The sequence below is a fragment of the Mustela nivalis genome, assembly GCF_964662115.1.
Source record: "Mustela nivalis genome assembly, chromosome: 17".
NCBI lineage: Eukaryota > Metazoa > Chordata > Mammalia > Carnivora > Mustelidae > Mustela > Mustela nivalis.
In genome coordinates this window covers 44,149,270-44,163,689 of record NC_139036.1, presented here as the reverse complement: position 1 = coordinate 44,163,689, position 14,420 = coordinate 44,149,270, and the positions used below count along the sequence as shown (strand labels likewise).

Genomic DNA, 14,420 nt, shown 5'->3' with positions numbered 1-14,420 from the left:
GTTTCTGAGAATGAAAAACCATTCTTTATCAGGATTTTAAGCAATAAATTCTCTGACTTATCTCTATTTTCCCTCCTCATCCCCTGGATGTTCCTCTCAGGGCCATGACGGAATGAAAGAGCAATACACATTACTCTCTCATTTCAGCAGACTGACCAGACGCAAGTGGTCAGACTGCTGAGCTCTGAACATGCGAGCATTGGAAGATGGTTGGTTTCATAGTCAAAAGAAATCACAGCACCTTTTTATGGTGAAATAAAAGTATGCTTTCTATTTGCTATTTTGATGCAAATCAGCTCCCCATGTAAGCTGTACATTGCTTTCTAAGATCTTACACCTGGGTAATTTTCTGTACTAGCCTAACCCCTTTCTGTTCTCTTTGGCTTGTGTTATTACAGTTTATCTCATGTTCTATTTGTCTAGTTTTGCATCCTGAAGGAGCAGGTGATTAAATAGTCCCTTTTCTTTCCTCCTAGTGTTCTAAAATTTGCTTGTTGCTTCCGAAATCATTTAATTTTGCCCCATAAAGCAAATGGTATGCTGTCCTAATTAGAAATGCAGGTATTCCAAGTGTCTTATCCAAAGTAATCAGCCATTGTGTTTTCAATTACTATCAGAATATAACAGTGTATTCTACGCTAGCACTGTAACCACTGATTGAGGTAAATATCCTAAAGGCCTTGTTTTCAGGACCTCCAAATTATTCTAAATCACCCACCCTCTATTTCTATTTTTTTTGTTACCCCAGAGATTGAAAGATCTTAAGCAGAGAGAGTTTGCTCGAAATGTCTCTTCAAGATCCCGTAAAGATGAGAAGAAACAGGAAAAAGCCCTTCGGCGGCTCCATGAATTGGCAGAACAAAGGAAACAAGCTGAATGGTGAGGATATTTTCTCTCAGAGGGTTCTACAGATAGTTTTAATCCTTAAGAATTAAGAATTAATAGCCCTTATTAGTAAATCTTTCATACTGAAAGCCTATCTATTATTACAGTATAATATACTGATTTTATGAATATACACTTCTGAGGCCGGATCCTGTCTGTGTGACTTCAGCTATCTAAGCTTTATGCCTCGGTGTCCCTATCTATGAGATGGGAGATGATAATAAGAGTTTACTTGTTGCATTCGTTTTGGGGAGTGATTATCTTTACATCAGAAGTGCCTTGTAGAAGATGTTCAGTGAACCAATAAATTATAAAAATATTATTGTTCCCATTCTCCAACCTGTGTTTTATAGAAAAGGACATATATCCCAGTATTCTTTTTTATAACTAAACAGTATGGGGCAGAGACTCAAGTCAACTTTCTTTTAAGTACTGTACAGTCTGTGCTAATCACTGAAACCTAGGGAATTCTATCAGTTTATTTCTCTGCAGCTTCCTGCATTCTTGAGTTTTCTTTTTAATCTTCCTTCATGATTCTTGATGATTATCAATATGGAGGCTGGTATTTAGCCTTTGGTGGAATTTACTCCACCTAAGGCTGAATTTCTAAGCAACTAGTCTTGGGGGTCCCAGTCTTTGAGCATCTGAGGATTCATGAGGTATGTGCCTCAATCAGAAAGACTTAGCCCCCATGCTTGTTTTTAATGGCTGCTCAGGACCAAAGGAAGGAACTGGCTATAGGGGAAAGAGAAACTATGATTGTGTCCTTCAAAAGTTCACAGCCAAGTTCCTGGACTTACTAAGTTACTAAATTCATTTTTGTCTCAAGATCCCTTTTTTTTGTTTGTTTGTTTGTTTGTTTGTTTAACTTATTTACTTCTCTAGCATTTTCAAGGAGAGAACACATAGTTTTGAAAGAGAGTTTTGAAACAGAATTAACCAGTGAGCTCCAATGTTGAGTTAAGCTGCCTATAAACTGGTTCTGATTCCTTCTTTGGCAGCTTTTTAATATCATAACGCATTCCTCTTGGGCATATTGCGAGGGTAAGTGTACCTCTATAAAAAGTATATACCAGGTCACTTTCTAATTTGGGGCATATTTTAATATATGCTTTTCTTCAGAGGTGACTTGTAGTTCTCAGTTTTATAAGTAAGCAGTTTAAAGATGACCAAGTAATCTCTTGAGAAAGTAAAAGAAGGTTTTGACCCATAATCAGGTATTTCATTGTCCCAGAATTAATTCATGACCCCATAGTAAGTGTTGTTGAAGCAGTTAACATGGCAAAGACTAAGCAAAAGAACAAAATAAGATCTGTTTTTATTCAACTTGAGGGTCTCTTTGCCGTGGGGTAGGTTTTATGACACAGTGTAAGTGTCTCTTGCTATTTAAATGTTTGGGATCCTATCTTCCATTAGCCAGAGTCTAGATAGCAAGAGATACCACGTTCTCCAAATATATTTAGTCTCTGAGTTTAGGATAGTGAGTAGCTAGGGATCAGATAAAAAGACTTCATCCAAACAGATATGTAAATCTCCTCACTTCTTGAATTTGGCTTAAAAATACCTCAGATGAATAGTTCACACACTGTAAAAATTTCAGGCACGGCTTGAGTTTAAAACATTGGCTTTGAGGCTCCTCCGTGTTCCTGTTTTCAAAGCTGGGAAAGCGTTTATAGCATCATGATCCTTGTACAGAATGCCCAGAAATTACAACAAACCAAAGCAAACGCTTTAGTGTGGTACCCGAGAAATAGACACAGACTCTTAGTTTCTGAAACAGAAAAACTAACCATGAACCACCATGGAGTAGCATGGTGGGGGTTTCTGACTATGTTAAACTCAAAATATCCGTATTTTTATTTTTTTATTTTTCATTTTTTTAAAGATTTTATTTATTTATCTAACAGAGGGGGGAGGGAGGCAGACTCCCTGCTGTGCAGAGAGCCCTATGCAGGGCTCAATCCCAGGACCCTGAGATCATGACCTGAGCCGAAGACCTTGGCTTTAACCCATTGAGCCACCCAGGCCCCCCATACCCACATTTTTAAAAATAAAATTTTAAAAATACAGAGGAAATTAGGGGGGTTTTAGCTGAGTGAAATACAACCTTTGTGAGTAGATGTTCAGCCATATGTTTGATGGTACACTGATGGGTAGGATGTTTCAGTAAGGAAGAAGAACAAGAGTGCCTGGCTGGCTGAGTTGGAAGAGCACACAATACTTGATCCTAAGGGTCATGAGTTCAAGCCCTATGTTAGGTATAGAGATTACTTAAAAATAAACAAACAGGGGTGCCTGGGTGGCTCAGTGGGTTAAGCCTCTGCCTTCGGCTCAGATCATGATTTCAGGGTCCTGGGATTGAGCCCCACATCGGGCTCTCTGCTCAGCAGGGAGCCTGCTTCCCCCTCTCTCTCTGCCTGCTGCTCTGCCTACTTGTGATCTCTGTCTGTCAAATAAATAAATACAATCTTTTTTAAAAATGTAAAAACAAACAAACTTAAAAAACAGATACAGGGCAGGTCACCTTTACTAGGTGGTGACAACAGAGTATTTGAGCTGTGTGATACAGCTTCACTTTTTAAATTTTAGACTGATTAGAAGAAATAATAGTAACTGACAGGTGCTGGGAATACACCTAGTTAGTAGAAAAAGCGAATGAGACTTTGCCTAAACTCACAGAGCAAGTCCTCTTTTTAGCACAGGGCTAGGAAACAACCACCACTTAGTGTCTTTGAGGCCTACCTACTACAAATGATGGAACGTAAGAAATAAGTGGGTTGTTTTTATGTTTTGTGTGGTTTTTTTTTTTTAAGATTTTATTTATTTATTTGACAGAGATCACAAGTAGGCAGAGAGAGGGAAGCAGACTCCCTGCTGAGCAGAGAGCCCGATGTGGGACTCGATCCCAGAACTCTAGGATCTTAACCTGAGCCAAAGGCAGAGGCTTGACCCACTGAGCCACCCAGGTGCCCCAGAGATAAGTGTTCTATAAGAAGTATTAAATGTACCTCTAAACTTTTTTTTTTTTTTTTTTTTTTTTTTCATTTTTCTAAACCATTGTGTAGTGCACCTGGAAGTGGTCCCATGTTCAGACCAACCACGGTGGCTGTAGATGAAGAAGGTGGAGAGGATGATAAAGATGAATCAGCTACAAACAGTGGCACAAGTGCTGCTGCCACTTGTGGCCTGGGATCTGAATTCTCCACAGATAAAGGAGGCCCTTTCACTGCAGTACAAATCACTAATACCACTGGACTGGCACAGGCCCCTGGGTTAGCCTCCCAAGGCATCAGCTTTGGCATCAAGAATAATTTAGGGACTCCACTACAAAAATTGGGAGTGTCATTTTCCTTTGCCAAGAAGGCTCCTGTCAAACTCGAATCAATAGCATCAGTTTTCAAGGACCATGCAGAGGAAGGGACTTCTGAAGATGGAACAAAAGCTGATGAGAAGGGTTCTGACCAAGGACTGCAGAAGATGGGAGACTCTGATGGTAACAGTAATCTTGATGGTAAAAAAGAAGATGAAGACCCTCAGGATGGAGGGTCCCTTGCTTCGACGTTATCTAAGTTAAAAAGAATGAAGCGAGAAGAAGGAGCTGGGGCTGCAGAGCCAGAGTATTACCACTACATTCCCCCAGCACACTGCAAAGTAAAACCAAATTTCCCCTTCCTACTCTTTATGAGAGCCAGTGAACAAATGGAAGGTGATAATAGTATACACCCAAAGAATGCCCTAGAGAGCAAAAAAAGCAGTTCTCCCAAGCCTAAAGGCTGTATCAAGGTGGCAGCAAGCCAAGGAGCAGAGAAGACAGTTGATGAAGTCCCCGAGCAACAGACGGCAACCAGCGTCACAGAGCCCTCAGAGCCTGGAAGCAAAGCTGAGACAAAAAAGGCCTCGGGAGGGGATGTAAGTGAGCAGAATGTAGAGAGTCCAAGTCAGAAGGGTTCAGAGAACCAAATATGCGAGTCGAACCCTTCTAAAGAAACCTGTCAGATCATCGCAGCAGGGAAAGAAAGCCAGGAGGGACCCAAACATCCTACTGGTCCCTTCTTTCCGGTTTTGAGCAAAGATGAAAGCACTGCCCTCCAGTGGCCATCAGAACTCTTAATTTTTACCAAGGCAGAACCCTCCATTTCATACAGTTGTAACCCTTTATACTTTGACTTTAAACTTTCAAGGAACAAAGATGCCAGAACTAAAGGGACAGAAAAACCAAAGGATGCAGGAGGCTCCTCAAAGGACCATCTCCAAGGCCTTGATGCTGGTGAGCCAAATAGAACCAAGGAGGGGGGAGAGAATGTAGAACATTCCTCGGGAGGCAGAATGGATGCGCCTGCTTCAGGGTCTGGCTGTAGCAGTCTGAATAAGCAGGAACCTGGGGGAAGCCATGGGTCAGAGACAGAGGACACAGGGAGGAGCCTTCCTAGCAAGAAAGAACGGTCTGGGAAGTCCCACCGACACAAAAAGAAAAAGAAGCACAAAAAGTCAAGCAAACACAAACGGAAACACAAGCCTGACCCAGAAGAGAAAAGCTCTAAGACAGAGTCTGGGGAAAAGTCTAAGAAGCGCAAGAAACGAAAACGAAAGAAGAATAAGTCATCAGCTCCGGCAGATTCTGAACGGGGACCCAAACCAGAACCCCCTGGGAGTGGTAGCCCTGCACCGCCCAGACGACGGCGGCGAGCTCAAGACGCTTCCCAGCGGAGGCCCCTCCCAGCTGAAGAGGGGGGCAGTGGCAAAAAGGATGAAGGTGGGGGTGGTGGCGACTCGCAGGATCACGGTGGCCGGAAACACAGAGGTGAGCCTCTGACTGCATCCTGCCAGCGAAGAGCTAGCGCCAAACGGAGCAGCCGGTCCGGCCACCGGAGTCGCCCCAGTAGTGGAGATGAGGACAGTGATGACGCTTCATCGCACCGGCTACACCAAAAGTCTCCATCCCAGTACAGCGAGGAGGAGGAAGAGGAGGAAGACTCAGGCAGTGAGCATTCCCGTAGCCGCTCCCGGTCGGGCCGACACCATTCCTCACACCGTTCTTCCCGGCGTTCTTACTCAAGTAGCTCAGATGCTTCGTCAGACCAGAGCTGCTACAGTAGACAGCGCAGCTACTCTGATGACAGCTACAGCGACTATAGTGACCGATCTCGAAGGCACTCCAAGCGCTCCCATGACTCTGACGACTCCGACTACGCCAGCTCCAAGCACCGGTCCAAACGGCACAAATACTCCTCTTCCGATGATGACTACAGCCTCAGTTGCAGCCCGTCCCGGAGCCGCTCTCGGAGTCACACCAGGGAGCGCTCGCGGTCCCGGGGCCGCAGCCGCAGCAGCAGCTGTAGCCGCAGCCGGAGCAAGCGGAGAAGCCGCAGCACCACGGCCCACAGCTGGCAGCGGAGCCGAAGCTACAGCCGTGACCGCAGCCGCAGCACCAGGAGCCCTTCCCAGAGATCGGGTTCCAGGAAGGGGTCATGGGGTCACGAAAGCCCCGAGGAAAGACGTTCTGGTCGTCGAGACTTCATCCGCTCTAAAATCTACCGCTCCCAGTCTCCCCACTATTTTCGATCAGGCCGGGGAGAAGGTCCCGGGAAGAAAGAAGATGGCAGAGGAGACGATGGCAAAGGGACAGGCCCACCGTCCCAGAACAGCAGTGTTGGTGCAGGAAGGGGGTTAGAGGGTGACTGTAGCCCCGAAGACAAGAACTCTGTCACTGCCAAGCTGCTGCTGGAGAAGATCCAGTCAAGGAAAGTAGAGAGGAAACCTAGTGTGAGCGAGGAGGTGCTGGCCACCCCTAATAAAGCCGGGCTCAAACTCAAGGACCCCCCGCAAGGTTACTTTGGGCCCAAGCTCCCCCCGTCTCTTGGCAATAAGCCTGTCCTTCCACTGATAGGGAAGCTCCCAGCTACCCGAAAGCCCAACACCAAGAAATGTGAAGAGTCTGGCTTAGAAAGAGGGGAAGAGCAAGAACAGTCAGAGACAGAAGAAGGGCCTCCAGGGGGTAGCGATGCCCCATTTGGACATCAGTTCCCTTCAGAGGAAACATCTGGCCCCTTATCAGACCCACCCCCAGAAGAGCCAAAGTCTGAGGAAGCTACTGCTGATCACCCTGTGGCTCCACTAGGCACCCCAGTGCACTCGGACTGCTATTCCGGGGACCCCACCATCTCCCATAACTACCTCCCTGACCCCAGCGATGGGGACACCCTAGAGTCCTTGGATAGTGGCAGTCAGCCAGGCCCTGTGGAATCCAGCTTGCTGCCTATAGCGCCAGACCTTGAGCACTTCCCCAGTTATGCACCTCCCAGTGGGGATCCTAGTATTGAGTCGGCTGATGGGGCTGAGGATGCTTCTCTGGCCCCGCTGGAGAGCCAGCCCATCACTTTCACCCCCGAGGAGATGGAGAAGTACAGCAAGCTCCAGCAGGCCGCACAGCAGCACATCCAGCAGCAGCTTCTGGCTAAGCAAGTGAAGGCCTTCCCCGCCTCGGCTGCCCTGGCCCCAGCCACTCCAGCCCTGCAGCCCATCCACATCCAGCAGCCAGCCACAGCCTCTGCCACCTCCATCACGACTGTCCAGCATGCCATCCTGCAGCAGCATGCGGCGGCAGCTGCTGCCGCCATTGGAATCCACCCCCACCCACATCCCCAGCCACTTGCCCAAGTACATCATATTCCCCAGCCCCACCTAACCCCCATTTCCTTGTCCCACCTCACTCACTCAATCATCCCTGGTCACCCTGCCACCTTTCTCGCTAGCCATCCCATCCATATCATTCCCGCCTCAGCCATTCATCCTGGGCCCTTCACCTTCCATCCTGTCCCGCATGCCGCCCTCTACCCTACCCTGCTTGCTCCACGGCCTGCTGCGGCAGCTGCCACCGCCCTCCACCTTCACCCACTACTTCACCCCATCTTCTCAGGTCAGGACCTGCAGCACCCGCCTAGCCATGGCACATGAGTTGTGGGATGGGAGCCCAGGTAGGGCCAGGGAAGGTGACCCACGTATCTTCCCTCGGGGGTGTTGAGCCATTAATACCAGCAAGTACCAGCTGGGATGGGCAGTGTCTGACAGCCAAAGAATCAAGTTTTGGCTTGCAGGGGTGGTTTTAGATTTGAGGTTTGCTTTGGGTTTTACTATCAGGGATTTTTTTCCCCCTTCCCCCTTTCTGTTTGTCCCTTCCTCTCCTGTGTTTCCAAGCTAGGGAACACCAGTAAGTGCTCCTAACCCCTCTGCGGCAACATCTCCAAACTGTGAAGTTTGGATACTCTTCCCTCTACTTTTTATCCTCTGCTCTTCCCTTCTATAAATTTTTAAACATTCTCTTCCTCTCTGGCCGGCAGTTTGTCCATCTGGTCCTGCCCACTCAGTGTCTTTGACCATCCCTTGGTGACCTTGTGCTATCCCGGGTGAGGTGGAAAGGGAGTCTGACCTGGAACCAGATGCTACTCAGGCTGTTATTCAATCCACTTCCCACACAGAGAGCCACACTTTTGGCCCTGTTGTCCTCCTGTCCCTCATCCCAGAAGAGATACCTGCATATCCCAGAAAAAGAAGATCCTATCATGAATAGAAGCTGTGCGAAACAAAGTCGCCCGTGTGCTTCCCCAGAGAGGAGCTCATGTGTCTGAAGGGTGTATTTTCTTCTGTCATGTTGATGTTTTCTTCTTAATTTATAGGATTTTTTTAAATGTAAAAAATTGCACTGAACTCTATAAACGTAAATGCTGCTTTTTGTAGCTCATATTAAAAAAGGTTCCATATTTGTAGTATACTGCAATAATATTTTTTACATCCAGCTCTTTAAGTGATCCTTGTTCTGGTGGCTTTGTGTAAATATGTTTGCCCTAGTTGAATTAAGAAACTTTAAAGGTTATAAAATGAAAACAAAAAATAAAGTATCTGTTTTCTGCTAGATGCAAAAATGACTAAGCATGTATATTTTATCAAGCTCATGTATTTTTTGAAGTTATGAACTATAAAAATGTTAAAACAAAAAGAACATTGTTTAACATCTTTTGCTGGGATGAAACGTTTAGTTAATTTGCAGTAAGTGGTGCCCCCAGCACTGGGATTTTTGAACTAATGGGCAGCAGCCAGCTGGGGGTGTCAGAGGGATCCTCAGTTAGGACATCTCCCTCGTGCTTTGCAGTTTTGTACAGAGAAACAGGAAGACCCACAGAGGAGGAAGGAGAGATTCGAGGGCTTTACTCTCCGGAAGCAGTGAGATTCAGAGTGATTGTCCAGGGGGCGGTTTCCTGGGTTTCCTGGGTGCCTTGCTCCAGGCAGTCTGTTTGCCTTCCTAGTACTTAGCCCCCTCTGACAATTTTTTTTTTTTAATGTGCCTTTTGGGTTGGCTAGAAACTGAAGTAGAAGTAGACTTAAGGACGATAGAGTTGGGATAGTTTCTTCCTTCTCATGTGGGGAGGCGAGCACATTTATAGATACTGCAGATTCTTTTGCTTCACAGTTTCCATGCCTTCTGCCCAGCCTAGCTGAAGCAATGAAGATTTTTTTTTTCCTTCCATGACACCTACCAGAGGAAGTACCACCTCAGTTCCTCTTCCTCCTCTTGCCTTTCACCTGGGCTCTCAGACCTAACACACCGACCCGTTTATATTGCGGGTCTCATCTTCGGCGCAGTTAGCAGTTCCCTCCGTATTCCTGTGGCTAGAATTAGTTGGGTGGTCACTGGACAGGAAGAAGCAAACCCTGCTTACTTGGCCCGAGGCTCTGTGTTCTGCCTTTCTTCTCAGATTCCCAAAAGAAAAAAGTTTTTGAGTTTATGAGAAGCAAGTGCTGGGCAAACAAGGCTCATGACTGAGCCTCCTGCCTATGCAGGCTCCTCATCCGATCAGAAGCCTCACTCTTGATAACTAGCACTGGAAAGATGAAATCACCTGTTCGAAGTGAAGGGACTCATTTTTCTTTGCTTTCAGCCCATGTAAATATTTAAATACTACAGTATTAACACTTTCGTGCTGCTTCCCATTAGCTTGTAGATGGAGCCATACTCTGGCTGCCTCTCTCCCTTCCAGGGGGCAGTTTTCTGTAACTTTGAGAACAGTGATTTTAAAACTTAAAAAAAAAAAAATAACCTATCCTTACTTACAAGCATTACAGATTGTATTTAACTTTATCACATATGATAGAGATATATATGCTGTAAAATTAGGGAAAGGAACTTTCTAATAAACCAATGATTTGTGGAAACGTGGCAGAGTCTGTGGTGATTGTTGTCCCATCCGCTCAAGTTGGGAAGGAATGTTACGGGTCACCTGTAACATTTTGTGAAATGATCAGGAAATCGATCCTTTTGAATGAGTTGCTTATGATGTTCAGGATTTAGCTGCTCCCGACAGGCTGCCCGAGTAAAGGGGGAAAACTACTATAGAAGGAAATAATCGCGGTTAATTTTCTTTTGGTCTTAGGTGGGTGTCTTGGAATGTGCACCTCCTTTCCACTCTCCCACAAGAATTCTCTTCCGTGTCTCCTTTTTTCCTCAGTTTAGGTCTATAATCTATGTGCGGTAGAACGTAGGGCATGTAGGTGCTCACTAAATGGGTTTGGGATTTCTGGCTTGGATTTTTGGAATTTGGGATAAACTTCAGGGTGATGGGATTATAAATTACCTGCCGGGCCTTTGCCTTCCAACTGGAGTTTTGTATACCCTACCAGTCTTCTGTTCTTAACCTTTTACTAGTACACTGCAGTGCTTGAAAGCTAGCTGGTAAAAGGAAATGTGCTGTAATTGTTGGAGCAGATAAAAGCCTCTATCTACTCTTCTGTTTAAAAAAAAAAAAAAATCACGGGCGCCTGGGTGGCTCAGTAGGTTAAGCTGCTGCCTTCGGCTCAGGTCATGATCTCAGGGTCCTGGGATCGAGTTCTGCATCGGGCTCTCTGCTCAGCGGGGAGCCTGCTTCCCTTCCTCTCTCTCTCTGCTTGCCTCTCTGCCTACTTGTAATCTCTCTCTGTCAAATAAATAAATAAAATCTTTTAAAAAAAAAATCACAAAAGGCAGAGAAAGTAGAGCATCAAAAGCTAACCATAGATTTACAGTGAGAAGCTTTCCTCTCTCCTTCAGCCTTTCAGGAAGGAGTCGTTCAGTGTCTATTTCTTTCCTGTTCTCTCATACAGCTCCCCTTGACCGGAGAGAAGCTGTTCAATTTGAACCTTGGGTTGGATGCTGAGATCTGCCTATTTTCCTAAAATACCAAAATCCCTGCCCAGAAAGAAGGCATGTTAGGAAATAAAAGTGACTTTCTGAGCGGGCAGGGAGCAGTGAAAGAGGCAGACTGGCCTACAGAGAACGCTGGCAGGGGGAGATGTGTGTGTGTCTGTAATTCCCGTAAGGTTCTTTCAGCTCCTGCCTCAGCCCCCTGAGCAGGAACACGGACGTACTCCCTCTCCTGCACCCTTGATACTAAATTGGGCCTCATCAACCATTTCCATTATTTGCCAGAAAATACCTTCACCTCCCTTTTATCAGCTCCTGTCCCCTTTATCAGAATTACTGCAGCATTTTCCTGGCTGGGCTCACCAGGATCTAACTCCCCATTCCATGTGAACTTACTGGCTTTCAAGAATGTGGGTGTGATTCATTTTATATTTCCTGCTTCCCAGAAGAACTGTAAGCTCAGAGAGGAAAAGAACTGATTCTTACACTTCTTTTATTTTTTTCTTATTTATTTAAATTTTTAAATTTTATTTATTCTTTTATTCTTTCTAAGTCCCTTAGAGTGTTTTTTACATAAAGCCGAACACATAGTAAACATTTTTTTTTAAAGATTTTATTTATTTATTTGACAGAGAGATCACAAGTAGGCAGAGAGGCAGGCAGAGAGAGAGAGGAGGAAGCAGGCTCCCTGGTGAGCAGAGAGCCCGATGCGGGACTCGATCCCAGGACCCTGAGATCATGACCCGAGCCGAAGGCAGCGGCTCAACCCACTGAGCCATCCAGGCGCCCCATAGTAAACATTTTAACTGTATTTTTAAATATGAACAAACAGGGGCGCCTGGGTGGCTCAGTGGGTTGAGCCGCTGCCTTTGGCTCAGGTCATGATCTCAGGGTCCTGGGATGGAGTCCCGCATCGGGCTCTCTGCTCAGCAGGGAGCCTGCTTCCCTCTCTCTCTCTCTGCCTGCCTCTCCGACTACTTGTGATTTCTCTCTGTCAAATAAATAAATAAAATCTTTAAAAAATAAATAAATAAATATGAACAAAGAATATTAACTGCGGACTATGCAAGGGCTTAGTAAGGAAGCATCAAAGATGATAAAGGATTTTTATGTATCCACATCACCTAGCTCAGTGCCAGGCATATAGAAATGCAATAATTTTTTTTTAAAGATTTTATTTATTTGACAGGGAGGGAGGGAGGGAGCAAGCACAAGCAGGGAGAGCAGCAGAGGAAGAGGAGGAAGTAGGCCTCCTGCTGAGCAGGGAGCTCAATGGCGGGGCTTGAACCCAAGGCCCTGGGATCATGACCTGAGCTAAAGGCAGATGTTTATTCAACTGAGCCACCAGAGGCTCCAGAAATTCAATTACCGACTTTATGAAGCCTTAACAAAACTTTGGATTCATTGAGGAATTCTAGGACTCAGGGTTGATGGGATGGGAAAGTGGGAGCATGGATCAACACTCCACGGCTACTGTCTCAGAAGGGAGATCAACCCTGCCCTGGCTCGGAAGGGACACCGGTGAGAAACCGAATTCTCAAATACCAAACTTCTCCCCCTTCCCAAATCAGAGCCTTTGCCTATTTCCAACTTCAGCTGATGGTACCACTGTCCTACCAGCCAGCCAGGTGCGAAAGGTTTGAATTAACTTGGGCACCTCCCTACCACATCCAGTTACGAATCGAGTAAGGGATAGGATTTTTTTTTTTTTAAGATTTTATTTATTTATTTGTCAGAGAGAGATCACAGGTAGGTAGAGAGACTGGCAGAGAGAGAGAGAGAGAGAGGGAAGCAGGCTCCCTGCTGAGCAGAGAGCCCGATATGGGACTCGATCCCAGGACCCTGAGATCATGACCTGAGCCGAAGGCAGTGGCTTAACCCACTGAGCCACCCAGGCGCCCCAGGGATAGGATTTTGAGCTGGGTGCTGAGGTGGTGAATTATGAGGGGAACAGAGGAGCTGTAAGGATTCCAGGATGGCACAGGATAGCTGGGCAGGGGGCACCTGGGTGGCTCAATCTGTTAGGCGTGTGCCTTCGGCTTAGGTCATGATCCCCGGCTCCTGGGATCGAGCCCCATGTTGCGCTCCCTGCTCAACGGGGAGTCTGCTTCTCCTTTTGCCTCTCCTCGCTCATGCTCGCTCTCTCAAATAAAATCTTGGGGGGGGGGATCCTTGGGCGGGATAAAGATGGTGGTTAAGTTTGGTTACAAAATAGAGAGCAAAAGGAGGATGCAGCAGTCTTCCTTGACCGTGAGCAGATCTCTTGAATTTCCCTCCTGAGAACCTGCTTTCTGGGGGAAGACCTGCAGTGCCGGTAAGATTCGGCACTCCTCTTCTGTAATCCAGAGAAAACTACCTTGCCTTTCTGCTCAGAACCGTTCCTTCTCTTTCCACTGTGTGACTCTACGTTTGTATCGCCTACCCTCAGTGCGCACTCCCGTTCAGTCCGTCTGTCAGCAATGCCTACTAGGTGCAGGACTCCCGGCCAGGCCCTGCGGCCGCAGAAAGAAACCTTACTCTCGAGGGAGTGAGTCACGGACACAAGCAAGTCCATGAATGGACCGTGACTAAACAGCGTGATCAGGGCTGTGCCCACATGTGTCAACTGCAGAGTGCCAACCTGGAGAAATCGAGGGAGGCTTCCCCTAGGCAATGAGCCCACAAGAATCCAGTCTTGACTGGACAAGAGCTCTGTCACCCAAGAAACAGTGGAGGGTCTGCCTTCAGCTGAACAGCTGGCGTCTGGTCCCAGAGCCTGTGAGCCAAAATAGTCTGGACTGCGCTCTAACTGCATCTCCTTTCCCCTTCGCCAGCACCGGCTGCACTGGTGGCGGCACTAAGACCTGGCCTGAGATGGAGGGAGAGTAAAGCAGCTTATTGTACCTATACGGCTGACCAAGACCCTGGGAGGAGGAAGTGGGTAAGTGCCTTATCCAAAAGGATACAGCAGCCTCAAGTCTTATCAAGGGACAACAGCTTCCTCCTTCCTCCACCGCTGACCAAGTCACAGTGGGCCACAGCACTGCAGGCAGCTGTGAGGCAGGACAAAGAGCTGTAAAGCGGCTGGAGTGGAGGTGTATGGACCAGTTCACGGTTATGCCACCCCAAGCAGAAAGGAATGGTGGCTTCCACTAGCATGGTGGTGGTGGAAATGTGAAGATTCAAGAGACATAGTTAAGAGGCAGAACCAACAGGACTCGTGATAAACTACTCTCAGGAAAAGGGACGAGTCATGCTTTTCAGCCATTAGCATCCACCCCCAGGGTGGCCTCACCCCCTTCCTGGCAATCCAAGAAATCATATGGTTCCAGGGCCTGTAGCTCCTTCCTCTGCCTACTGCTCAGCAAGTGGGTTCCAGTTTGAT

At 46.8% G+C, this 14,420-nt stretch overlaps 1 protein-coding gene across 7 annotated transcripts in view; it reads left to right on the top strand.

The window, feature by feature from the left end:
- The window catches only part of GPATCH8 (G-patch domain containing 8), a 110,168-nt gene extending 100,076 nt beyond the window's left edge, over positions 1 to 10,092 (top strand). For all 7 annotated transcript variants that reach the window (XM_082706311.1, XM_082706312.1, XM_082706316.1 and 4 more), the window contains 2 exons: positions 749 to 879; positions 3,951 to 10,092. In XM_082706311.1, coding sequence (XP_082562437.1) covers positions 749 to 879; positions 3,951 to 7,839 — 4,020 coding nt within the window. In that variant the 3' untranslated portion in view covers positions 7,840 to 10,092. The remainder of the gene's footprint in view (positions 1 to 748; positions 880 to 3,950) is intronic.
- The last annotated feature ends 4,328 nt before the right edge of the window (positions 10,093 to 14,420 follow it).